The 26,357-nt window shown below is 36.6% G+C and overlaps 1 protein-coding gene and 1 long non-coding RNA gene across 2 annotated transcripts; both read right to left on the bottom strand.

Annotated features, from left to right (window-relative positions):
• Positions 1 to 15,996: 15,996 nt before the first annotated feature.
• On the bottom strand, positions 15,997 to 17,947 carry LOC132037429 (uncharacterized). The gene is made up of 2 exons (XR_009409883.1): positions 16,679 to 17,947; positions 15,997 to 16,530 (listed from the first exon to the last, which is right to left on the bottom strand). It is a non-coding gene; the product is annotated as an uncharacterized LOC132037429 (long non-coding RNA).
• Positions 17,948 to 20,080: 2,133 nt separating this feature from the next.
• On the bottom strand, positions 20,081 to 22,552 carry LOC132036803 (U-box domain-containing protein 4-like). The gene is made up of 2 exons (XM_059427190.1): positions 22,271 to 22,552; positions 20,081 to 21,355 (listed from the first exon to the last, which is right to left on the bottom strand). The coding sequence occupies exons 1-2, from the start codon at positions 22,528 to 22,530 to the stop codon at positions 20,503 to 20,505; spliced, it is 1,113 nt and encodes a 370-aa protein (XP_059283173.1). The 5' UTR covers positions 22,531 to 22,552; the 3' UTR covers positions 20,081 to 20,502.
• Between the last annotated feature and the right edge of the window lie 3,805 nt (positions 22,553 to 26,357).

The following is a 26,357-nucleotide window of genomic DNA, read 5'->3' as shown; positions in this document are numbered from 1 at the left end:
AATGACAAATCGATTCTAAAATGAAACGGGCAGCATTCAGCATTTCTCCTATCTCCTAATCACCACAAAACATCCAGCAACCAACAATAATAACAATATCCTCCTATAAGCCTCTTCAACGCACATCAATCAACATTTAAAGATATACAATAAAATAGCCCGATATATGCTTTGTATACAATAGTTATACATCTCCTTTTTCCAAATATATGAAGTATAACAACCCCAACACAACCTCAACATCAACTACTATCCCTACAACAAGAATTTAGCTCAATAATACATTAATAGCATGGCTCAAATCAGATTACAAGCCAACATAAACTCAAGCTCATATTTGGACATTTCCCTCCAACTTTCTCCTTTAAATACTTTGTATAATCATCAAACAAACTCATAAACATGGAAATAAAGTGAATCCTTACCTCAAGAACTCAAGAATTCCCCATCACAGAAATTACTTCACCGTGAAGCACCTTCCAAAACTTCCACAGGAAGAGGAACAAGGATCCGATAAGCAATCCGGGATATTTAGCACTTGAATCCCACTTTAAACCTTTGATTTCACTTGGGAAAGAGTTGACTCCACCGCCTCAATTTTGCGCCCACAATGTATGGAGCGTACTTTTTGTACGGGCCTTACATGGCACCATACTTCTCAGATTTGCAAACTATAGGTTGTGTTGGAAAGAAGACTCTCTAAATTTTAATTTAGATAGATTATGCATTCCATAACTCCTTATATACTTGGAGATATACCTCTCGAAAGTTGGGCCAAAATCCTGTCCAGAATTCTGCCTAATTTTCCCCGAGTTTAGATGAATTTAATTTCTTCAATTCGGTTGATCCCGAAACCTTCCAACACCTACTAAACATGATCTTAAACTCTTTTACACTCAAGATTGACATGTCTAATCCCATATGACCTCAAATTTTGTCCCATTCTTCGAAATCTACGACGACTAACTCGGGACGAAATCTACGTACAAAAGTGCGAGGTGTAATATGTATCATGCATAGCTAGTTTCTTAGGACGGACGGGTAGCTGGAAAAGGATCATAAAAGCAAAGATCAGTATTTTGGAGTTGCTTATAAAGAAAAATACCTAACTAGTGTCAATGTATAAGTCCTAGAGTTCCGCATCCACATCTATAGTGTAACAAGTAATAGTGACATGTAAATCACACTTCAAGCCATTTTTTTGTCATTGTTTCATTTAGGAGGAACATAAAATGCGCTTTCCTTCTGAAAATATATAATGAAGGTTGAACATTTAGATTTCCGCTATAGGATGTCAAAAATTTTGCAACTAATATAGTGATGTACTATATAGATTGAAAGAGGACTAAATTGAGGCTGTAGTTTTAATCTAACAGCCACATTTTATTAAATTTAGAACATGTGACCAATTTTTGACAGTGGAGACAAACTTGACTATTTCGGCTTCCGTCAACCTTAACTAATGCATGTGCTTTGAAGCTAGGTCCCTTAAGGTTGTAGTATAACACTGAAATTGGTAAAGGGGAAACACAAAGGGATTGATACTTCTGTGTTGGAAAAATAGTTCTCAGAAAGAAAAAACAAACTACTCATAACTGCACTCTCAATCTGATTGAAGAGCGTGGACAACATAAACATAAAGTGGAAAATGAAATAATAGTAGGACTCTCTCGTTTTCCATAGTCAAGCAGAGGAGAAAGGCAAAAGAGAAAAAGCAGAATAATCACGAACTTCCTTTTATTGATATGCAAAATAAAAGATCACCAACCTTCTTGCCTAAATGGTAATCACAAATCCTTCCAAACACATGCCTTGGACTAAACCTTAAGGCGTAGGGGCAAGTTGACAAGCATGTTAAATGAAAGCAATAAGAGGTCGGGCACCTAAGTCGAGCAACAGATTTTTATAGTAAATCTCTCGATAAGGCACCGACGTTTTTCTAAACCAAAATCTTGCAGTTCTCTTTAAGGATCAACAACAATCATAAAATATGTGATCTTCGTAGATTTGATAGCTCAAAATTAGAGCAGGAAGATATGCTAAATGAAAATATGAGAGGATGAGAACCTAGATCGAGCAACAGATTTCCATAGTACTCTCATGGAACAATGGCTATGCGACTATACAGCCTGCTGATGAAGGGAAGACAGTATATCAAGCTTATCTCTGATCTACCTAAGAATTCTTTCTTAAGATGAATTCAGTTGGTTTAAAGGAAAAAGTGGATCACTCTATCCTAAATAGGCTCTGCAAGACTGTAAATCTATTCGTTCACTACATTGGGATAGATTATTGAGAAGAGATTTAATTTATCAAAGTAGTCCTCAGAATTTAGCTGATTTAAAGCATGCTTTTGATGGAGGAATTTAAATAGTTGTACAGTGCTTAAATCTTCTCTCCGCCTATTACTACATGCTAATTTTTTAAATATTTCCCTTATATCATAAATAAAACAAGCCCCCACACTTGACAACTTAAGAAAAATGAAAAGAAGCAAGAAATTTGCGGTGAAGGGTGAAGGGGAAAAAAGGAAGAAGAAGAAATGGAAAACGCATGCAGACACCCACAAATAAATCAGCACTCAAGAAACTAAACCGGAGAATAGATCTTATTGGTTAAGATGATTCAAGGACAACAAGTCGATCAGCATTGCTCAAACCTACAACACTGCAGTTTTTACTCTTGAAAGAGATGCAAGGAAGGGTAAGTTGAAGGTGTAATTTTGATTACCTTTGCTCCATGACTAAAGTGGTCAGCTTCCAAGCATAAAGGATAAGTGATGTTGGAAGCTATTTGTCTCATAATTGCTTGAATATCCCTCATTATCTCTTTATCACTTTCCTCTCTCGAAACACTAACCAAATAAAAGTCATGCTAATTAATGAACAATCCAACACACACTTTTTCTAACAACTATTACTACATGATTCCAAGAAAGTTAGGGTCGAAAATATGGTTCTTCACTCATTTAAGCTATCATGACCTAACCCGTCATGACTGGCACCCACGCTAACTCTTAGTGGGCGAACTAATACGTCTAACCATCTACTCATTCAAGTCCATTTTTATTTAACCAATTCATGACAGTTAACAAAAGATAAATCAATAAATAGTCATGCCATAAAATAATAACGTAAATGCAGAAGTCCTTACTATTACAACCCCAAAATTCTAAAGTCACCGTACAAGGACTCTAATCCAAAACCTGTCTAAGGAATGTAGACTGTCTGAAATAATAAACATCAATGTCTGGAATAGAATAGACTTTAGATAAGGAAGATCTTCGGGCAGCCTGGCATGGATAGAAGCTCACCCTCAATCTGTCAGCAAATGGCCTCAATTCTAAATGTGAGGTCCGGTAGCAGTCTCTGGATTACAATCTGCACTCAAAAGAATACAACAAGGTAGGATCAGCACAAACACTATGTACCGGTAGATATCATAGGCCGACTAAGATTAGTATCATGCATGAATCATAAAATTAATAAGATAGACAGACCAGTCAACAACACATAATCAAATAGCCCAACAATAAGTCAACCAATGATATTAACAATCAAGTCACCCAATGATATCAAAAACCAAGTCAACGGAAGCAAACAACGAAAATAAGTCTACCAACAACATTCTCAATACTCAGCCTCTGACCACTCGTGTACACACATGCTAATTGATCTTATTGCCCAATAGTCATGACCTACAGGGGACCCATGGTGTCAATGTACCACTCATTCCGGAATGAACCTCGAACCACGAGCCTATAATCTAGGTCACATCCTCACCCGGTCAAATGTGCCTTTTTATGTCCAGGTATCATCCTCACCCCCGGTCAAATGAGCCTTTCCATATATATATATATATATATATATATATCTTGTCATATCACTTTCAACAATCGATTAACAATTTGTATCTCAATTTCATCAAGAAGATCATAGTAACTTCTCACCACAATTATAATCAAACGGTAGGTCACAACACAATGAATAGTGGCACTAAGCCCACATAATCACCCAATAAATAGCATATAGGAATTCAAACACACATTATGCCTGAAGACTAGACATGCTTTCTCCTAACAATTTCACAACACATACAATCAACTAATCAAAGTCTAACTCAAGTAAACCGTAACCTACCTCAACTGCAGAGCTGGAACAATGCGAATCACTCCACTATAGCCTTTTCCTTCCGTAAAGCCTCGGAACGCTCAAAGTCTAGCAATTAAGATGCTAAAAAAGTCATAACATTCTAGTCAATATATCAATACAATGCACACCCTTCCACCTTACCTCTTTCTAATGGTGAATGATTACTAGGTGTAAATCATCCTAACGTTGGCCTTAGCAACCACAACTATCAATTTAAAAGGTTATTCAACCAAGTTATCTCTTACCAGCAGTTTCTATGGTCAAGCTACCATTTTTATGAAACCCTAAGTCTCAATTCACTTAGTTCATGTCTCTAATGGTTCAATTCTTGATTAGAAAGTGATAACTCAAGCCTTTATATAATAATCCCACAACAACAATCATAACCCACCAACTATTGAAAGTTTATTAGGTTCTAGGATTACTACTCCCAATTCACCATTGTAGACCCATTAGAAGGATGATACTCTTAAAGATGAACGAGTAATAAAGGAAGGAATAGTTGAGACTTATCTCTTAAGAATATTCTTGCCTTGGCTTAGAATTTCGCCCTAGGTGCTCCTTGGAAACTGTTTTGGAGTTTTATTAATAAAGAATTCGAAACTAAGTGTTTAACAACTGAAATTCTGTCCCCGTCGATCGCTACAGCGGTCCCGCTATAGCTGGCAAGTGCTCGCTGTAGCGGACCTCACTAAATCTTCCTCCTGTTGTGACGGGCATGGTACCGCTATAGCCCCGTCGCTACAGCGGTCCAGTGCCCTCCATGGCGGACATACCAAACCCAATTGACCGCAGCGGCGAGAGACCCGCCGCTATCGCTGTCCCGCCGCAGTGGTACCACTGAGCCAGTAAGCTCGCTAATTTCACAATTTCTTACTCTACCACACAACACTTCATTTCGAGGTCTCACAAATATCAACGAAACATGCACATAAATGTAAAAACACCATACGGACACACCCGTGCCCTCGAAATTTCCAACGGATGTCTAATTTCCTACGTCATCCCCCAACAGACTCAACACAACCAAACTATAATCACAAACTAATTTCCCAGTTTTTAAACTTCTATAATTAAGTTTCTATTAGCTCATTCTACCTTTGGAAAGGTTCTATTTGGTAGGGCGATCCTAGATTTTCCATAACGATCAGGAGGGTCGTTATATAAGCTCATAAAAGAAATTAGAAATTTTCTATATTTTCTACTGCCATAAAAAAAAACCCTCCAATATACACTTTCTTCAATCCACAAAATTTACTAGAGATCAGAAAAATGATAATCAGCTTACCTCAACCTCGCTATCATTTTCGGTGCTAACTTCCACTTCTCTATTACCTTACCAGCGGCCTTGCTCAATATCACAAGAGCCACCCTTTGTAGCTTTCCAGCTTCCAACCACTCTACATGAACACAATTATAGAGACAACAATTATTTCCCTATGTAAATATGATCTAAACCGGTCGAAACTTTGAAAGAATTATAGAAATTACCAGTGAGTTGGGCATTCAAGTTGGAAATGATAGTAGGGACTTCATTTCCTGCAAAAAAAAACTATTACTATGTAAGATAAAATGTCATTACTTTACATGCGATGAATGCATTAGGATATTTCTCGCAATAGTTTCTACTTTATTTTTTGCATTGAAGAATTGACATAGAAATTTTGAGAGATGCATCAGAATCATTCATTAACATTATAAAATAAAAAATTTAGCGGTACCTGCATGTAAATATTTTATTACCAGGACAGTTAGCAGGATAAAGAAAAAATTATCAATGAGTTATACATCAGTCCATCATAAAAATAATATTTCATTCCAAGCATTTGAATAACTTAGTATACAATGTAATTTATAGCTTTTAAAACTGAACTAAAACAAAAAGTCCACTAATGTAGAAAACAACATAATTCCAAGACCTCAAGTGTGTTACACCTTGGAAATTTCGTGTTGTTTGCATTATGAATGAACTAACACAAGCCTAAAGTTAAAATAAAGCTCTTATAAGGATAAGGAGGGTATCTAACAATTCCAAGTATGTACCTTGAGGTCTTAGAGTCGTATAAAGCGGCGGAAGTAAGATTGTTGAAATATTGGAATTTGAGTCATGTTTTGGGAAGATTTCGTATCATTTGAGTTATACATTGCGTAGAATTACCTTGAGGGGGAGATATAAGACCTCTCAGATATTTAATGAAGTTTTATACAAGTACCAAGAAGGTCCCACAAGGATTGGAGGTCAAACGAATCGAAAAGAACGCGTTTTCGCAAAACCGAGGAAAATGGGGCAATATGCGGCCGCATACTCAGTATGCTGGGCCGCATATTGGTAGAAAACTATCTATTTTGGCTGATATTTCTACCCAACACCACCCCCATATTGTGGAAGGAGTATGCGGCCGCATACTCAATATGTTGAGCCGCATCTCCATACGCATATGTGGGGGGGGGGGGGGCGATTTTCGACATCTTTTAAATCCCAAAGGACCCAATTTTTCACATTAAATTTCCACACTTATTTCACCACACTTATAGAGGGTTCTTGATATTTCTTGAAGGTTCCATAACATTTCAAACCTTTCCATATCATCAAGAGAGAAGATCAAGCATCAAAACCTCAAAGATAATTCATGGAAGGTGATTGTTCTTGTTTCTCTTCAAGGTGGTGATGAACTTGATCTTGGAAAGAGTTGAGCAAGGTGAAGTTATTACATTATAAGGTATGTTCTTACTATTATTTATATGATTGATTTTATTTAAAGGTTATTCACCCTTGGAAAGGAAAAGAATTAAAGTGGAGAAGTCATAAAGTGTTAAAGTGAAGATGATGACTATGAGATGAACTTGAAAGGGGGATTTTGGATAAATTTGAGCTTAAATTGAATATAAATTCTTGATTATGATATTGTGGATGTTATTATTGTTGTTGGGAGTTGTTTTGTAATATTGTGAAAGTCAATAATATAGGGGAAGTCTTTGTCCAAATTTCGTTAGCTGGTTAATTACACTAGTTTGAACTTAAAGAGTGTTTTCAAGACTTAACCTTAGTATGAATCCTCTTGGATGTAGATTTTGTGGAAGTTGGAGGAGAACGTTAATTAGTTCAAAAGACGTAAAGGTATGTCAAGGCTAACCCTTTCTTTCTAAAGGCATGATTTTCCTTATTGTGAATCCATCTAAGATGTCCATAATATCCTACTTCCTAGAAACGCTAGAAGCTCATTACTCTCAATGTTCTCATGATATTGTTGACAAATATTCTCTATATTGATGATGATAATGATGATAATGATGATAATGATGATGAGGATGATTCCATAATATGAAATCGGAGGTTCACCGACCTTATGTCACTTCGATAGGGTTGTAATGTTTCCTTTGGACTCTCATGTATGTTATATATGTATGTAGCTATTTTTCGACATCGAGCTTATATGGACGGGTATGATATCTATTGTCCACACCACTGCAGTTGGGTACGGACAACACCGAGCCATGTTATGGCCGGGTAAGGACAACGCCGAGTCTTATATATATATATATATATATATATATATATATGGCCGGGTATATATTATATATGTATATGTATATATATGAAATGTTTCCTTTAGAGAAAGGTTAAGTATATATGACAATCATCTTAAGAGGTATTATGAGGTATAAATTGTTCTCTTTATCTTATGTTATCTTCATGCTTTTATCATGTTGCTATACATGCTTTATATACTCAGTAAATTATTCGTACTGATGTCCTTTTATTTGTGGATGTTGCGTGCATGCCCGCAGGTAGACAGGTATACAGAACAGACCCCTAGGCTGCTTCATCAATGATTGCATAGAGGTGCTCCATTTGATCGGACCTGCAGTTAGTTGGTACTATTATTTTGTGTACATATTTGGGCATGGCAGGGTCCTATCCTGTCTTTATGGATATTACATATTCCATGTAGAAGCTCATAGACGGATGTACATATATCCCATAACCTTATCGATCTATATTTTGTATATCATTTTTGGGTATCCTTGTCGGCTTTTATATATGGGCATGGATAATGGTGTTTATATAAATGTGTCAACATTAGGTGGAACCTGTGCCCTTTTGTTCGTGGTAATTTTGAGTTAGCCATGTGGCTCACCTAAATATGATTATGTGAGTATGATGAGAGGTGCTCGGTAAGTTAGCTCCGGGTGCCCTTCATGGCCCTCCGGTTAGGTCGTGACAAAAGTGATATCAGAGTAGTTCGTCCTAGGGTGTGTCTACGAGCCGTGTCCAGTAGAGTCTTGTTTATGGGTGTGAAGTGTGCCACACTTATAAACAGGAGGCTACGGGCATTTAGGAATGATTGAACTTCTTGTTCATCATAGATCGTGCGATAGAGCCATGATATAAGAATTTTCCTTTTCTCAATTGTGCGTTATGTTTTCAGCGATGCCTGTGAAGAGAAAAGCTACAACAGCCCAGAAGGGCAAGACAGTGGCAGGTAGGAGGGCTGAGCGGGTACCACCGATAGATATAGAGGAGGGCGAGTCTCAGAATGAGGTTCCATCTCAGTTCTCTCACTCACTGCCTGCATTGGAGGAGCATGAAGGAGCTTCAGCTCCAGTCCCAACACCTCTAGTTCCTTGACCAGATGCCTCAGGCCAGGAGATGAGAGAGGCCATCCATTTGCTGACCTAGTTAGTCGCCGCTCAGGACCAACGGAAGGTACGGGTTATGGTAATAGAGCTATCAGCGCCAGAGCTCATAATTTCATTAGTTTGAACCCTCTAGAATTCTTTAGGTCAAAACTGAATGAGGACCCGCATAGCTTCATATATGGAATGCTGAGAAAATTGCGGGTAATACATGCTTCAGATATTGATTCGATAGAGTTGGCCTCCTATAGATTACGGGATATTGCGGTTTATTTGTATGTTGTTTGGATGTATTCTAGAGGAGTTAACACACCTCTACCGGTATGGTAAAAGTTTGTAGATGCTTTCCTCTGACACTATTTGTCTCCAGAGGTTCGACGGGTCAGAGCTGACAGGTTCCTGAAGCTTAGACAAGGGAATATGAGTGCCCTAGAGTATAGCCTTCATTTTAATTCTTTCGGCGGATATGCTCCAGCCATGGTAGCTGTTATGGGAGATCGCGTACATCGGTTTGTGAATAGCTTGGGGCCACATTTGATGGATGAGTGTTTGACGGCCTCACTTCAGGAAGGTATGGATATTTTTCGCATTCAGGACCATGCCTAAAATTTGGAAGAGCGGTAGCAACAGCAGAGGAGTGAGCATGAGCATGATAGGGGTTATAGTAAGAAGGCTAGATCCTCAGGTCCTGTTAGTGATTTTAGAGGGGGTCATATGTAGCAGTATTCTAGGCACACAGGTCATTTAGTGACTAGTGCACCTCCATGATTTTTAGGCCAGAGATTTGATCGACCTATTCACTCCGGACCGGGTCAAAGTTTCAGAGCTTTGGGTTCTCAGTACAGGGGTGATTCAGGCTAGATGAGACTACCTTTACCTTGATGTACTCAGTGTGGTAAGTTACATTGGGGACAGTGTCGGTTGGGTTCAGATGTTTGTTATGCCTGCGGTCAGCTAGGCTATATTATGCTTGACTATCCATCGAGAGGTGATAGAGGTCTGGTCTAGCCCACATGATCAGCAGTTGGTTCTTTATCATCTGTACGCCCTCCAAGGAAAAGCTTACAGACACCAGCAGGTCGTGGTTGAAGTAGAGGAGGAGTGCCCAGTCCGAGTGGTCCTTGGCACTGCATTTATGCACTGGCTGGGTGATAGGATCTCGAGTCTTCCTTCGATGTTGTCACAGGTATACTATCAGTATCTTTTCATGATGTGTATGTATTGATTGATCCAGGCTCTACATTGTCATATGTTACTCCCTATGTTGCTGGTCGATTTGGGGTGAAACCTGAGTCAATTAAACCTTTCGAAGTACCCGTTGGTGACCCTGTGCTATAGAAGGTTATAGTCTGTGACTGTCGCACCATGGCATATTTGATTGAGTTGAGTATGGTAGATTTCGATGGTATTATGGGTATGGATTGGTTTGCTTCTTGTTCTGCCAATGTAGATTGTAGAACAAAAAAGGTTCATTTTCAGTTTTCGGGAGAACCAGTTTTAGAGTGGAAGGGTAATACGGCGTCTCCGAGAGGTAGGTTATTTTCTATCTCACGGCAAGGAAGATGATTGCTAAAGGTTGTAATTATCATTTAGTCCGGATTCAAGATATAGAAGCAAAGCTACTAACTCTTCAATCTGTCCTAGTAGTGCATAAGTTTCCGGATGTATTCCAGGGCGAGCTTTCAGGCCTTCCACCAAAGCGAAAGATTGATTTTGCCGTTGATGTGCTACCGGATACTAAACCCATATCTATTCCTCCTTATAGAATGGCTCCCGCAGAGTTGAAGGAGCATTGAAGGATTTGCTTGAGAAAGGCTTTATCAGGCCTAGTTCATCATCGTGGGGAGCACTGTGTTGTTTGTAAGCAAGAAAGATGGTTCCTTGCAGATGTGTATTGATTACAGACAGCTGAATAAGGTGGCGATCAAGAATAAATATCCGCTCATGAGAAATGATGACTTATTTGATCAGTTGCAGGGTGCCAAATGGTTCTAAAAAAAATACTTGAGACCGGGGTACCAATAGGTGAGAGTTAGAGAGAAAGATATTCCAAAGACGACCTTCAGAACCCGATATGGTCATTTTGAATTTCGGGTAATGTCGTTCGGATTGACTAATGCACCAGCGGTGTTCATGGATTTGATGAACAGTGTGTTCAGTCCTTTTCTAGATTCATTTGTGATTGTGTTTATTAATGATATCCTAGTATAATCTAGAACCAAGGCGGAGCATGCAGATCATTTACGTGTTATCCTTAGAGTTCTTCAGGCTGGGGAACTATATGCAAAATTTTCAAAATGTGAGTTTTGATTGAATTCTGTGACTTTTTTGGGGCATATTATTTCAGCTAATGGTATTCGGGTGGATATCCAGAAGATTGAAGTTGTGAAGACTTGGCCAAGGCCTACAATACCTACGGAGGTTCGTAGTTTTCTGGGCTTGGCAGGTTATTACAGAAGATTTGTAGAAGACTTTTCTTCTATTTTTTCACTATTGACGAAGCTGACTCAGAAATCAGCTAAATTCCAATAGACGGATGCTTATGAGCGCAGTTTTCAGGAGCTGAAGGATAGATAGACTTCGGCCCCGATTCAAACGCTTACAAAAGGATCGGAGGGCTATGTTATCTATTGTAATGCTTCAGGTATAGGGTTGGGTCGTGTGTTAAAGTAGCACGATAAAATTATTTCTTATGCTTCAAGGCAGTTGCAAAAACACGAGAAAAACTACCCGACCTATGATCTAGAGTTAGCTGTTGTGATTCATGCATTGAAGATATGGAGGCATTATTTGTATAGTGTTCATGTTGATATTTATACAGACCACAAGAGTCTTCAATATATTTTTAATCAGAAAGAGTTGAATTTACGGCAAAGGCGATGGTTGGAGTTGTTAAAGGATTATGATGTTAGCATTCTATATTATTCCGAAAAAGAGAACGTTGTAGCTAATGCTCTTAGCCGTAGTTCTATAGGTAGCTTATGTGATATTCAGCTAGAGAAGAGAGAGTTAGCTCATTAGCTTCAGTAGTTAGCTAGCCTAGGAGTTCAATTAATCGACTCGTGCAATGCAGGAGTTACCATTCGGAATTTAGCTGTATCGTTATTGGTAGTTGAGGTGAAAGAGTGCCACTATGAGGATCCTATGTTGGTTCATTACAGGAATACACTTCCTCCGAAGAAAAAGTCATCCTTTGAGATTTCTGCTGATGGAGTTCTCATATGTCGAGGCAAATTATGTGTTCCTGATGTGGCAGTATTACGTCACCCAAATTTTGGAAGAAGCCCATTGTTCCCGTTATTCTGTTCATTCGGGAGCGACAAAAATGTATCATGATATTAAATATATATATTGGTGGGACAGAATGAAGAAAGACATAGCAGAGTTCGTAGTTCAATGTCCAAACTGTCAGCAGGTAAAGATTGAACATCAGAAGCCCGGGGGATTATTGCAAACTATGGAAATTCTAACTTAGAAATGGGAAGTGATTAATATGGATTTAATTATAGGCTTGCCTCGTTCTCAGCTTAAGTATGATTCTATCTGGGTAATTGTGGATAGACTTACGAAGTAAGCTCATTTTCTACCAGTCAGAACTATGTACTCAGCTGAAGATGATGCAAAGCTTTATGTCAAAGAGATAGTACAACTCTATGGTGTTCCAGTATCTATTAATTCTGATAGAGGAGCACAGTTTACAGCTAATTTCTGGCAGTCCTTCCAAGAAGGTTTGGGGACTCAGGTGAGTCTTAGTACAGCATTTCATCCACAGACTACTGGACAAGCTGAGCTCACCATTTAGACTCTCGAAGATATGCTACGGGCATGTGTGTTAGATTTTGGAGGTAGTTGGGATGATCACTTACCGCTTATTGAGTTCGCTTATAACAATAGTTATCATTCCAGTATTCAAATGGCCCCGTATGAGGCTTTATACGGGCGCAAGTGTAGATCACCAATTAGGTCATTCGAAGTAGGAGAAACTAAGTTGATAGGACCAGACTTGATCTAGCAAGCCATGGAAAAGGTCAAGCTTATTCAAGATCGATTATTGGCAGCTCGGAGTCGATAAAAATCTTATGCAAATAATCGCCGACGAGACTTAGAATTTCATGTTAATGATTGGGTGTTCTTGAAGGTGTCACCTATAAAAGGTGTGATGAGATTTGGTAGGAAGAGCAAGCTTAGTCCTCGGTATATTGGGCCTTATAAGATTGTACGCAAAGTAGGCCAGGTGGCTTATGAGTTAGATCTACCTTCGGACTTGGAGTCAGTTCACCCAGTTTTTCATGTGTCAATACTTCGCAAGTGCATTGGAGATCCTTCCAGAATTGTACCTGTGGATGATGTCCAGGTCACCGAGCAATTATACTACGAAGAAGTTCCCATTGCTATTCTAGACAGGCAAGTTCGGAGATTAAGAACTAAAGATGTAGCTTTAGTTAAAGTTCTATGGAGAAACAATAATAGAGAATAAATGACTTGGGAAGCTGAGGAAGATATGAAGTCCATGTGTCCACATTTATTTCCACTCCCAGAGGAGGTTCAGATAGAGCCACCGTTATCTTCCGCTACGTAATGCTTTCTTTTTATGATTTCTTGGTCGTGTGTGGCCATTATTGTTGTTGATATTATAGCCCTGTGAGGCGTTGTATATTTTGGGTTGTTGTGACAGGATGGTAGTAGCATATTACAGGGAAAACTCTAGCAAAAGTTTTGTAGGATCCCTAAGAGTCTAACATTCAAGGACTAATGTTCTTAAGTTGGGAGGAATGTTACACCTTGAAAATTTCGTGTCGTTTGCATTATGAGTGAACTAACGCAATCCTAAAGTGAACAAGAATCCCTTATAAGGCTAAGGAGGGTATCTAACAATTCTAAGTATGTACCTTGAGGTTTCAAAGTCGTATAAAGCGGCGAAAGTAAGTTTGTTGAAAGATTGGAATTTGAGTCATGTTTTAGGAAGATTTCATATCATTTGAGTTATACATTGCTTAGAATTACCTTGAGGGGGATTTATAGGGCCCCTTAGATGCTTAATGAAGTTTTATACAAGTACCAAGAAGGTTCCATAACGATTGGAGGCCAAACGAATCGAAAAGAACGCATTTTCGCGAGACCGAGGAAAATAGGGCAATATGCGGCCGCATACTCAATATGCTAGACCGCATATTGGCAGAAAACTAGCCATTTTGTCTGATCTTTCTTCCCAACACCACCCCCATGTTGTGGAGTGAGTATGCGGCAGCATACATAGTATGCTGAGCCGCATACTCACCGGAACACGAAGCAGTGGGGCGATTTTCAGCACTTTTTAAATACCAATGGACCCCATTTTTCACATTAACTTTCCACACTTATTTCCCCACACTTCTAGATGGTTCTTAAGAGTTCTTGAAGGTTCCATAACATTTCCAACCTTTCCATATCATTAAGAGAGAAGATCAAACATCAAAACCTCAAAGATAATCTATGGAAGGTGATTGTTCTTGTTTCTCTTCAAGGTGGTGATGAACTTGATCTTAAAAAGAGTTGAGTAAGGTGAAGTTCTTCCATTATAAGGTATGTTCTTACTATTATTTATATAATTGAGTTGATGTAAAGGTTAGTCACCCTTGGAAAGCAAAAGAAATAAAGTGGAGAAGTCAAAGTATTGAAGTGAAGATGATGACTATGAGATGAACTTGAAAGGGGGATTTTGGATAAATTTGAGCTTAAATTGAATATAAATTCTTGATTATGATATTGTGGATGTTATTATTGTTGTTGGGAGTAATATTGTGGAAGTCGATAAAATAGGGGAAGTGCTGCCCAAATTTCGTTAGCTGGTTAATTACACTAGTTTGAACTCAAAGAGTGTTTTCAAGACTTAACCTTAGTATGAATCCTCTTGGATGTAGATTTTGCGGAAGTTGGAGGAGAACGTTAATTAGTTCAGAAGACGTAAAGGTATGTTAAGGCTAACCCTTTCTTTCTAAAGGTATGATTTTCCTTATTGTGAATCCGTCTAAGATGTCCGTAATATCCTACTTCCTAAAAACGCTAGAAGCTCATAACTCTCAATGTTCTCATGATATTGTTGACAAATATTTTCTATATTGATGATGATGATGATGATAAGGATTATTCCATAATATGAAATCGGAGGTTCACCGACCTTATGTCACTCCGATATATGCAATGTTTCCTTTAGACTCTCATGTATGTTATATATGTATATAGCTATTTTCCGACACCGAGCTTATATGGTCGGGTATGATATCTATTGTGCACACCACTGCAGTTGGGTAAGGGCAACACCGATCCATATTATAGCTGGGTAAGGACAATACCGAGTCTTATTATGACCGGGTATGGGCGCCACCGAGCCTATATGGCCGGGTATGGTATTATCATATGTATATATGTATGAAATGTTTCCTCTAGAGAAAGGTTAAGTATATATGACAATTGTGACAATTGTCTTAAGAGGTATTACGGGGTATAAATTGTTCTCTTTATCTTATGATATCTTCATGCTTTCATCATATTGCTATTCATGCCTTACATACTCAGTACATTGTTCGTAGTGACGTCCTTTTGTTTGTGGACGCTGCGTTCATGTCCGCAGATAGACAGGGAGACAGACCAGACCCCTAGGCTGCTTCATCAATGATTGCATGGAGGTGCTCCATTTGATCCGGAGCTGCAGTTAGTTGGTACCATTCTTTTTTGTACATACTTGGGCATGGCAGGGTCCTGTCCCGTCTTTATGATATTACATATTCCATGTAGAGGCTCGTAGACAGATATACATAGTTAGATATCCCATAACCTTATCAGTCTATATTTTGTATATCATTTTTGGGTAGCCTTGTCGGCTTGTATATATGGGCATGGATAATGATGTTTATATAAATGTGTCCACCTTCGGTGGAACTTGTGCCCTTTTGTTCGTGGTAATTATGAGTTGGTCATGTGGCTCACCTAGATATGATTATGAGAGTATGATGAGAGGTGCTCGGTAGGTTAGCTCCGGGTGCCCGTCATGGCCCTCCGGTTGGGTCGTGACAAAGTGAATACTACTGCGGGTGTACATATTAGCTCTAAGCTAGGTGTTTGAATAACCTCTTTCCTCGGTGCAATTTGTACAACATAAATAGTGTAGAGTGTAGGTGAAGATGTTAAGATTTTAGAGTACATGGTAGGATAACAGAAACCAACAACAGCTAGAACAACTTAGTCATTCATGATGAAACTTCAAGTATTGGTCCTCCCCCAAAAATTACCGTCAATTTGAAGTGTCTTGATTGGATCCTTTCAATCAGAAATTCATGGAATTTAGCAAATGAAGTCATGCATCATGACAAACAAGAGTATTAAATGATTATTTCTTGACCATTTTGAGTCCAACACTAAGCTAAGATGACATCCATAAAGAACATCAATACTGTAAAAGAAATTAATATTACAAAAGGAGAAGTACCAAAAAATAACTATAAGAAGAAAAACTCTCGCGAAACTCAGAAATACAGTAGAGGTTAAAGACAAACTGGTGAGAAATAACCGCACCCAATAGTGAAGACCAGAAACTGAAGCAAAGGAAACAAAAAAATGGTCATGTGTGAGAGAATAACAATCCAGGAACTGAATTTTGGCATTTAAGAATAGGATAAAGATGAAAACTCATACTTATCAGTACCTTACAATATTTGACCAAAGTGAAGAAGAAGCTTAAAACTAGAAATGGTCGAGAGATTTTCTGAATCAAACAAGAATACATAGAGGGCAATGAAGAACCCAAATATTAAAGGAAAAAGAAACTAACCAACACGCTAAAAGAATTAGAATCATGCTTATCTTGTCAATTCCCGAAAAATTTGAACAATCAAACGAGAACTTATACTTACTCACGACAATCTAGTCTCTGCCGGTACAGAAATATCTGACTCAATCGTCAATATTCATGTCCGAGCTTCAAAACTTTCAATTGTTTGTTCCATCTTCGAAATAAAAGTTCAATATAAATTCTTAAAGCAAATTTCAAACCTTAAGTGAAAATCTCAAAATCCTGCACGTAAAACTATAAATTAAAATAAATTACCCACATGCAACACTTGATTGATGCGAAGTAATGTCAAGTAAACCAAAAATAAAAAAGGAGGACACTAACCGACAGTCCAACAGAGGGAAAGGCAAAAAAAAAAAAAAAGAACAAGAGAACAAGAGAACACCGATCGAAGAAGGAAGAAAGAAACGGACCAAGCTTCAATCGATGAAAAACTACCTTTAATTTTAGCCTCAATTGTTGTTTGATAGAAAGTTTGGAAGGTTGAAACCAGTTGTATCACACTAACTGAAAACGTGTCATCAAGGGAGTAATTGAAAATGAAATAACGGAGATACCAAAAGCACCCTTCTCAGGACAACCAAAGCTTCACTTATTAATAGTTTAAAAATACTATATGCTAAAGTAAATTATTTGGGCATAAGATAACTCATGAAGTATGAGTTTTTATGGCTAGATACTCTGATATAATTTCTAATTTAATGATGGGCTAACTAAGAAATATAAAAATTATATACAACTATAAATAGAATTATGGTCCCCAATCGAACGAATTTTTATTTTTTTATTTTTTATATTTCATGTTAAAAAGAGAGATTCTCACGTCTTAGATTCAGGTACACTTGCTCATCTAATTATATGTAATTTGATATGATGTATCTTTTCATCTAAGATTTTATCCCAGTAATTGTTACCAGGACATATATCATCTTAAATCATTAAGCTTTTTTTTTCTAGACATTTTTGATAAACAAAAAAAAGTGTTGAACTGCGACATGCGATTTGGGTAAGCATTTGGAGGTTTGCCCTCCGATTGTTGCAGGCTAGAGCCGTCAAATCGAGTCAGCCTAGTCCAACACAAGTCTCAGGGGCTTAGGAATTTGTTGGGGTAGGATGGAATGACCCTTCATTTAAAAGGGCTAGCCCAACTAGCCCTAAAAGGGCATGTTTTTGCAGGCATTGTCCTTCATATGGATTGGTCTTTAATTTTTACCCCTCAAATAGATATTCTTTAATTTGGCCGTACTTTTCATTTAATGAAAATTTGTAGGCCAAAGTATCTTTATTCGTTGGTCTAAAAATTAGAGATTCTGGGTTGAAACACCAGCATAGTAACAAAAATAATTTTGCAAGACAATGTTTCATAAAAACTATGTCTATTCGGGCAAAATTACATAAAAACTATGCCTTTTCCGGCATAATTCTGTAGACATTAAGTTATCCTACAAAACTATGCCAGACAAGGCATAATTTCTATGTAGTTACATAGAAACGGCATAATTTACTTAGAAACCGGGCAAACCACGGTTGTTTCTTACTTAACATATGCAAACGAATTTTATAAAGTAAGGAAAAGGAAAGAAGACTGATTTACAATAGATAAAACTTTCTCATTCAAGTTCGATTGCTTTTGATGTCGAAGAGTTACAATTTCTTGATGGTAGCCAGCAGAGTTGTTAAGAGAAATGAAAAAGGAGACGGAGAGAAATCACGGAGAGAGTTAGGGTTTTCACTTCGGTAAGGATATTCGGGTAATACAAAATAATATTAGGGATAAAATAGTAAAAAGCTTGGTCAAACCTAAAGAGCTTATAAGCTGAAAAATAACAACTTAGGAATGACTAACTTATGGCTTTTCGTTTATTTTGGCTTATAAGCACTTGGTTTATAGGCATTTTCAATTTTACCAAACGCATAGATAAGTGAAAAAGTACTTATAAGCCAGTTTAACCAACTTATAAGCTTAGCCAAACACCCTCTAAATCAGTGTCAATTGACTTTAAAACTTCTTCAGTCCAAGCCAATAACTAAAGCCTGCCAGCCCGCTAATAGATATATTTTTACAGTAAATTTTAGTCCTTAATTCTCATACTATTTTCAATGGATAATTCTCATAATTTTTAGTGGATCACTCACCATCAAGTTTGTCAAATCAAAGTTGCCGGCTATAGTCGTTAGACCATGGTCCAATGGTCTTCCCTTGAAATGTTTTATGATTCTAGAACTACTTGTTGTTCCATTCAGGCTGCTCACCAACTACCACTAGAAAAAGCAGTTAATAAGACGAGTATTTAGTGGATATATATTTGTCTAAAACTTTTATCCATACTTTGTTGAAAAGAATCCAATAACAATAGCCTGACAAAAGGAATTTATGTAGATTGACCTGAAACCAAACAAGTTAATTGGCATTCCAACTAGTCCATACATAAGAAGAGGTAGATTTCCAAAATGAAAGATATACAACACACCAACCAATTGGCCCCAGCGATTTGGTTTAGTAATAAGAAAGCAGCGAAATGTTTGGATTAAGTGCATGTAACGAGTTCAAATGTTGTTACGGATTAAAGTTTTGTGTTCAAGCGGAGAGGGTAGAGCTGTAGAGGAACGAGTAGGGAAAGATCTATTGTATAACTTAATAAATAAGTACAAATAATAGATGTCGAATAGAGTAAATCAAATGAATGTAGTAGAATCCCTAACTCAAACCCATAATAATCAAATTTTAGATCAGTCTCTGCGAACGAATTCATTATCCATGGAGTTTCGACCTGTGCGCCAACTAACCCTCCAAAATTTCTCGGTTATCAAAAAAAAATTATACAACAAATTGATTTCTATCTAAAGACTGATAGCGAGGAATAAAGAGGTAATATGCCCCTGCTTCTCAGTTATTCAATCTCTATAGCTATTCCTCTAAATGCTATTTCTGGCAATTAGCAACAGCAAGCACTTCAAAGTGAGTAACCATCAGGAAAAGCAAAAAAACAGTATAATTTATTATCAACAAGTATAGACCTTTAGCAGGGATAAGTGTAGCCTTTTTGGTAAGTATGAAATATCAGTCTATTCGAGGGAGCTGGAGTGGGTAACGCAATTACACAATACTCAGTATGAGAGGGCGTATCCATATTTGGAATAGTGGAAGAAATCAAGAACATAAATCTAGATGTTGCATATTGAATCATCAGATATCTTAAGGGTTCACTTGGAAAAGGTTTCTTTTCCTCTTCCAACTCTTCACTATTTGTCTAACATTCAAAGTTTGTGTTAAAAATATACCAAAACCGACTTCATATTCTAAGAACTTACAATCCTCCCAAATGGTCCTCGACGTTAGCCAGTCACCTGGTGCCTAGAACGGCCTGCATTAGCATTATCTAGTATATCTAATTCTTCAAGCACAAAAACTGATCTCAACACAATAACATGGTTGCAGGAGGAAAATTAAAGAATATTTAAAGAGACAAATAAAGTGTGCATTCTAATATACCAAACTGTATCATGTTAAGGAGAATTGGAGCCTTAACTATTTGTATAACCTTCAAAGTTTGTGTACAAAAATATACAAAGACCAACTTCAAAAAACTAAAATTCTAATTCTCCAAAACTTTTACATTAGCCAGTCGCCTAGCTCCTAGAAGGGCCTGGACTGACATTGTCTAACAACAACAACGCCTTATTCCGAAACAGGTTGGAGTTAGCTATATGAATCCGCACTGTTCATGTCACTCCATTTAAGCCCGTCTCAGTTCAATAACAATAATTGAACTGGCATTGTCTAATTAATATAACTAATAATTTTCCGAGCACAAAAAATTGACCTCAACACAGTAACACGATTGCAGGATGAAATGAGAGAAACTTCTAATATACCAAACCGTATCATGTTGAAGAGATCGTGGAGATACCACCGGAAACAGACAAATCAACCGGAGCACAAACCATTGCCCTTTGTTGTAAAAGTCTCAAACTTTGATCCATACTAACTTGCATCACTTCAGCAAGCAACCCCTGCGCGTTTCCACTTTGCTCCTTGCCATCTATCTGAGATATAAGATTCAAAACAATGTTCTCCAATGTATCAGGTCGAAATTGAGACCTTTGATAAGGACTATCTCTCAGAAGCCTTAAAAGTGTTTGTGACTTTTCTTTAGCCTTATCTGTCCCTTTAACAGTCAGCTCAAGAAGTCCGGGAATCACACCTTCTCTAAGAATTGGTTCCCGGTATTTACATCGATCACTTTGACACATTATCAACAGAGCTCCTACAGCATGTTCACGGCTTTGTAAAGATCCAATTTCAAGAACTTCAACTATCGCAAGTATTCCTCCTTCTTCAGATGTCAACACTTCCCTACTTGCTTCGTAACTCATTAAAGATTCTATAAGAGCGGTACATTTTTCAGCAGTTTTTGAAGACTTTTTACAAGATTTAAGCAGTGAAACTATAGAAGGAATCGGTTCTGTTTGAAGGATCAACGTTAAATTTCCTTGAGAAGTTGAAAGATTGTATAGAGTCATTATAGCGTCGACCTTGGCTTGTGGGGTACCACGTCTTAGAATATTCACTAGTAGAGGGATGACACCGAAAGAAGCAAGGGTCGGCTTTGTGACGGAAGATGCTGATAATGTGAGTAATGAAGCAGTTGCATGCTCCTGTAGAGTTGGATTATTTGATTGAAGAAAGCCGACTATGGGTTCCAATGCACCAGCATCTATGATACTTTTCTTGTTCCTAGAAAGAAAGGAAAATAAAATCAATTATCAAAGTTTTAGTTGCACATTAGAACACTGTTTGATGTTGGTTGTAAAATAAGTTTTCCATTATTGGTACACAACTGCAGAGAAGCATATAATTTCAGATACAGAGGAAGTTGCAGCCCTACTTATCGAAGAATTAATGAATAAAACGAAGGCAACAAATAGTAGCTCGTGAAATTAGTTGAGGTGTGTGCTAGCTGGCCTGGACAGTGGACACCACGGTTATTAAAAAGAAAAAAAGAAAAAAAAAAAAAGGCAAAATAAACATTGTGAAAGAATAGTAAATTAACAGGCTACCAATAATAGTACTTCACAATTTACCAAAATGCAAATCTCATAAGCTTCATTTTACTTTGTGACTTAATGGTGTAGTTCCCATACAAGATTATAAAACAAGTACTAAGACTTAACAAAACGTTCCGATTTACTGGTAAAGTTCATTTAACTATGGAATTTTAAATTTTGATAAAAGTTTTTATTTATCAAATAAATCTTGTAGGTTGTACCTACTACTGTACTTTACTATTCTCTGCGACTACCTCTGATCTAATACCCAAGTCAAGTTACGGCCTTAATTAGGTTTAAATCGTAGAGTAAAAAATTTTCACTCATTGGAAGGTAAACTTTTCCGGCAGTTGTGATTTTGGTGTTAGTATAGTGAAGTGAAAGTTTTGTGATTTTTCTATTACAAAACAGAGTTATGTGACTTTGGTGAAAAACATTTATAGCTATGTGACCATATATGAAATGCTTTCCAACTCGAAGCCAAGGCACATCGAAACTAACCAGAGAAATTTGAAAACTACCACCACACAGAATTCAGGAAACTCCCTTAGAAACTACTATTTGCCAAGTCAATAATCAATAACTAACGTTTAAGTAGACGTACCCTTCATCTTTAACTGAGAGATTGAGGAGTGCAAGGAGAGCAGCTTCATTGGTTTCAAACGACGTTGAACGAAGCATATCAACAAGTGGTTTAACGGCGTCAGAAAAAAGACGCCGGTAACGTAAAGAACTCTTAGTGAGCCGTCGAATATCACGAGCACCCACCACTTTCAAAATTGGGTCTTGGGATAGAATGAGATAAAGAGTTTTTTCAACAATGGAGCAAGACATTATTCTTGTCTGCCAAGAAGAGTAAGTCATTAGTAGTAGGACACAAATGGACCGAGTCTAAGCTGTACTTGATATATATAGGGGAACACACGTCTTTACACTCCAACTATAAGCTTTTTTTTTTTTTTTCTATCTGGACTATCATCATCTATGTATTAAAACATATCAACTATTTTCTTTTCCTATCTGAACTATCATCATTTATATATTAAAATACACCTTGGTCTGATTAGGCTTTCCAATCCGAATATCAACTACTCTCCTCCGTCCTAATTTATATAATACTCTTTCATTTTTAGTCAGTCCCAAAAAAATTATACCTTTGTATATTTAGTAACAGTTTAACTTCAAATTTATTTTTTCACCTTTCTTCATTTATTTCTTAAATTCTGTGCCCAGTTAAACACCCTAATAAAAAATGAGACGGAAAAAATATGTATATTTTAATATATAGATGGTGATCGAGTTCATGCAGAAAAAAAAAAAAAGAACAACCGATAATTGGCCGTGAACTCGCCAAAAATGATAAGTAATTCACTATGTTTTTAACCATTATCAATTAAAGGAGAATTTTCGTGATACAAACTTAAATTTTGAGTGGCCCAGAGAAAAAGAAGAAAAGCTTAATTGACTAGAGAAGGTTCGAAAAATACGGGTCACTATCGTAGTGCCATTGACTTCCATTCAACGGGTTTTGGTAGTTGGTTTTCTGTTGACTCTTGTATAGGCGGGTTCCATGCATTTTCCTTTTCCTTTCTCATCTTATCCAAACTAGGAAAAATACTAGGACGGTGTTTGCCTAAGTTTTCACGTTTATCTGAGTATTTTGGACATAAAAAATGTGAAAAATGCAAAAAGTACTAGTATTATTTGGAAAAAAGTTGAAAATTGATACTGTTTGAAAATTGAAGTTATATTTGAACATGAGACAACTTGGAACAATGTTACTTCCTCCATCCCAATTTATATGACACTTTTCTTTTTTAGTTAGTTTAAAAAAGAATGACACATTTCTATATTCAGTAACAATTCAACTTTAAATTTATCTTTTTGTCATTAATAAAATGATTTCTAACCACACAAATTTCTATGATTTGATTTAGAGCACAAGTTACAAATGTTTTACTTTATTTCTTAAACTGCGTGCCTAGTCAAATATCTTTATATAAAATGAGGCGGAGAGAGTAAAATTTTTGTGAGTGATTTGGAATTTTTCGGATACCAGTATATTCTGAAATTCAGTATAAAAAATGATCTACAATAAAATTTTCTTCCTTAAATACTAACCCGACCGAGACTCACCCAACAACATAACTCCGCCTGTGTTTTTTGAAATGTCAAACTACCAAAATGCTATATATATATATATATATATATATATGTTACATTTCCTTTTCGCAGAATATATAGCCACTCTATGTAAACTAAGAAAGTCAATTAGATGAGCTAGTCCTAAGTTTGCAGTTACTTCATTAATTATGTATCCCACCACATAAGACAAAACAACTACTAGTAACAACCAAGGCAGGCGTTTCTGCAATTGTATTATTTAGAGCCCGTTTGGATTGGCTTATAAGTTGGCTTTATAAGTCGCTTTTCGTTTTTTTTTTGAGTGTTTCACTTGGCCGAACAAATCGTTTTGTCTTAAAATATAGGTTTCAAAAAATAATTGGACCCATTTAACTTAGTTTATCTAAAAAGCGACTTATAGTGAAAACGATTATATAAGTTAAAAAAATAAGTTGGACTACCCCAACTTTTTTTTAACTTATAAAAAAGCTATAAAACACTTTAAGCTATAAGCCAATCCAAACGGGCTCTTACTTGCTTTAACAAAGTAATACTCACTCCGATCCTGTTAGTAATCATTTTAATAAATCACTGGTTTCAAGATATTAATATTTATTTATTTTCTCACTCTGTTCCATCTTATATGACTCTCTTTTATTATTAATTTGTTTAAAAAAGAATAATACAATTTTATGTTTGAAATCTCTTCAATATTAAACATTTAATTTACCTTATGGAATGATCATATAGCTATAAAAAATTATCAAGAAAATCTAAGGCCACAAGTGTTGGAAAACTTTATACAGTCCACACAAGATCGCAAGTAAATCATTAGACAGTGACATGAATCAAGAAGAACAGTAAGGGCACTTACCTTGATCCATTATAAGAATCGATAGAAGGAAGACAGGATCTTCTAAGTCTTATTACTTTCTTTATAATAACACTTCTCTTAATGGGGCAGAGAGGAAAAGAAAATCGTAACAGACTTAGGGACCACAACCAATATATAATAGCGAGACACCTCTTCGGAATAGACATAACTCTTTAGATGCAACCTTTCAGAAGTGGTGTAACTCTTCAGTTATGAACCCATTAATTATAATTGAAGAGTTAACTAGGTTTCTACGCATATAAAATCCATACCTTATAAAATTATATTTATATAGCCCATAAAAATAACACTTTATTAGATCAGAAAATGGGCGTCTTTAATTGATAGAATATCTATGTATAATTATATTAAATATGTGAGTCCACTAAATAGAGAATTTCTAACAATCTCCCACTTGGACCACATATATTTCTGAAAAATTATACATAACCAAAAACTTTATAGTGCGCACAATTTGCTATCTCTAAGCAATCTGGTCCATTAATAGTACTAATATAGGATCAAAGTGATTTTCGTGACATATATTCGCCACTAAACTCATCAATGGTCACGATATCAGCAAAATCAATGACATAGATCAAGTATGGATGCATAGCAAAATTACATGTAAAATTGATCTTAGTCATGCCTATTTCCAATTGGTCCTACTTTATGACTATAAAGAGTCCAAAATGACTTTCTTACACTTTATGCAAAACGGCAGTAGAAAGTCAATAACTTTATTTTCAGAGTTTCCAATAAACATACATAATTCATGAATTTCATAAAACTTTAATCTGTACAAAAAATATTCTTAAACATGTCAAAAGCATAGATAAAATAACAAACTCCCACTGAAGTGGCTCATCATAGAGTCCAGCGACATCCATATAAGCTACAGGCTCATTAAAAAAAACTTTATGTTGCAACCTTTCATGAGTGGATCTGCAATGACAGAGTTTGTACTAATATGCTCTATTGACACAAGAAAACTCTAAACTCTTCCCTTCACATAATTAGAAATTTAATGTGTATATGCTTTAGTTTCGACAAATCTCGTATATGCATATTCCAAACACATATATATCCTAAAAGGACTCGTCTCAAGATACCTAACACAACATTATTATTCGGTCTTTGGACATAAATAGTAATTTGTAAGTGGTACTCTTATACATAATTCATAAATATTGATCACTAAAATGGCCTAGCAATATGCCTTTCTTTGGACCGACAAATCACTAGCATGCATTACAAAATGTATCACATATTCATGACTATCCGTAATCTAGCCAAAATAATTCTCCTTTGGGATAATTATTTCGCATAGACAAAACATGGTTAATTTTCAAAATAAATAAATTTTATCTAATGGAGGTTACTTTGGCAACATATTAGACTAATCTTTTGCATTGAAACAAGAAGCACACATGGTATAATTCCATTCCCAGTACAAATAACTATTTCTTTTATGCGCAGCGGAAAAATAGCAAAAAAGACATCCCAAAGATGCAACTGGGAAAATGCATATCAATATTCGCTTTATGTAAGACTGCTTTAGAAAATCGAAAAGCACATAAAAAATCTACATAAAGTTCTGCAGAATAATGCTACCAAAAAAATTCAAAGTTACTTTTATGCTAAAACAAATGAACTTGACACTAGTAAATTCCAACATCAGCTGGCAAAAGTT

This window comes from Lycium ferocissimum, chromosome 11 (genome assembly GCF_029784015.1).
Source record: "Lycium ferocissimum isolate CSIRO_LF1 chromosome 11, AGI_CSIRO_Lferr_CH_V1, whole genome shotgun sequence".
Classification (NCBI taxonomy): Eukaryota; Viridiplantae; Streptophyta; class Magnoliopsida; order Solanales; family Solanaceae; genus Lycium; species Lycium ferocissimum.
This window is presented reverse-complemented; position numbering and strand designations above follow the sequence as displayed.

Coding starts and splice junctions, on each gene's coding strand:
- LOC132036803 (XM_059427190.1), bottom strand. CDS start 22,530: ATGACTTACTCTTCTTGGCAGACAAGAATAATGTCTTGCTCCATTGTT. Junction 21,356..22,270: donor CTCTCAGTTAAAGATGAAGG/GTACGTCTACTT, acceptor CTTTCTTTCTAG/GAACAAGAAAAGTATCATAG.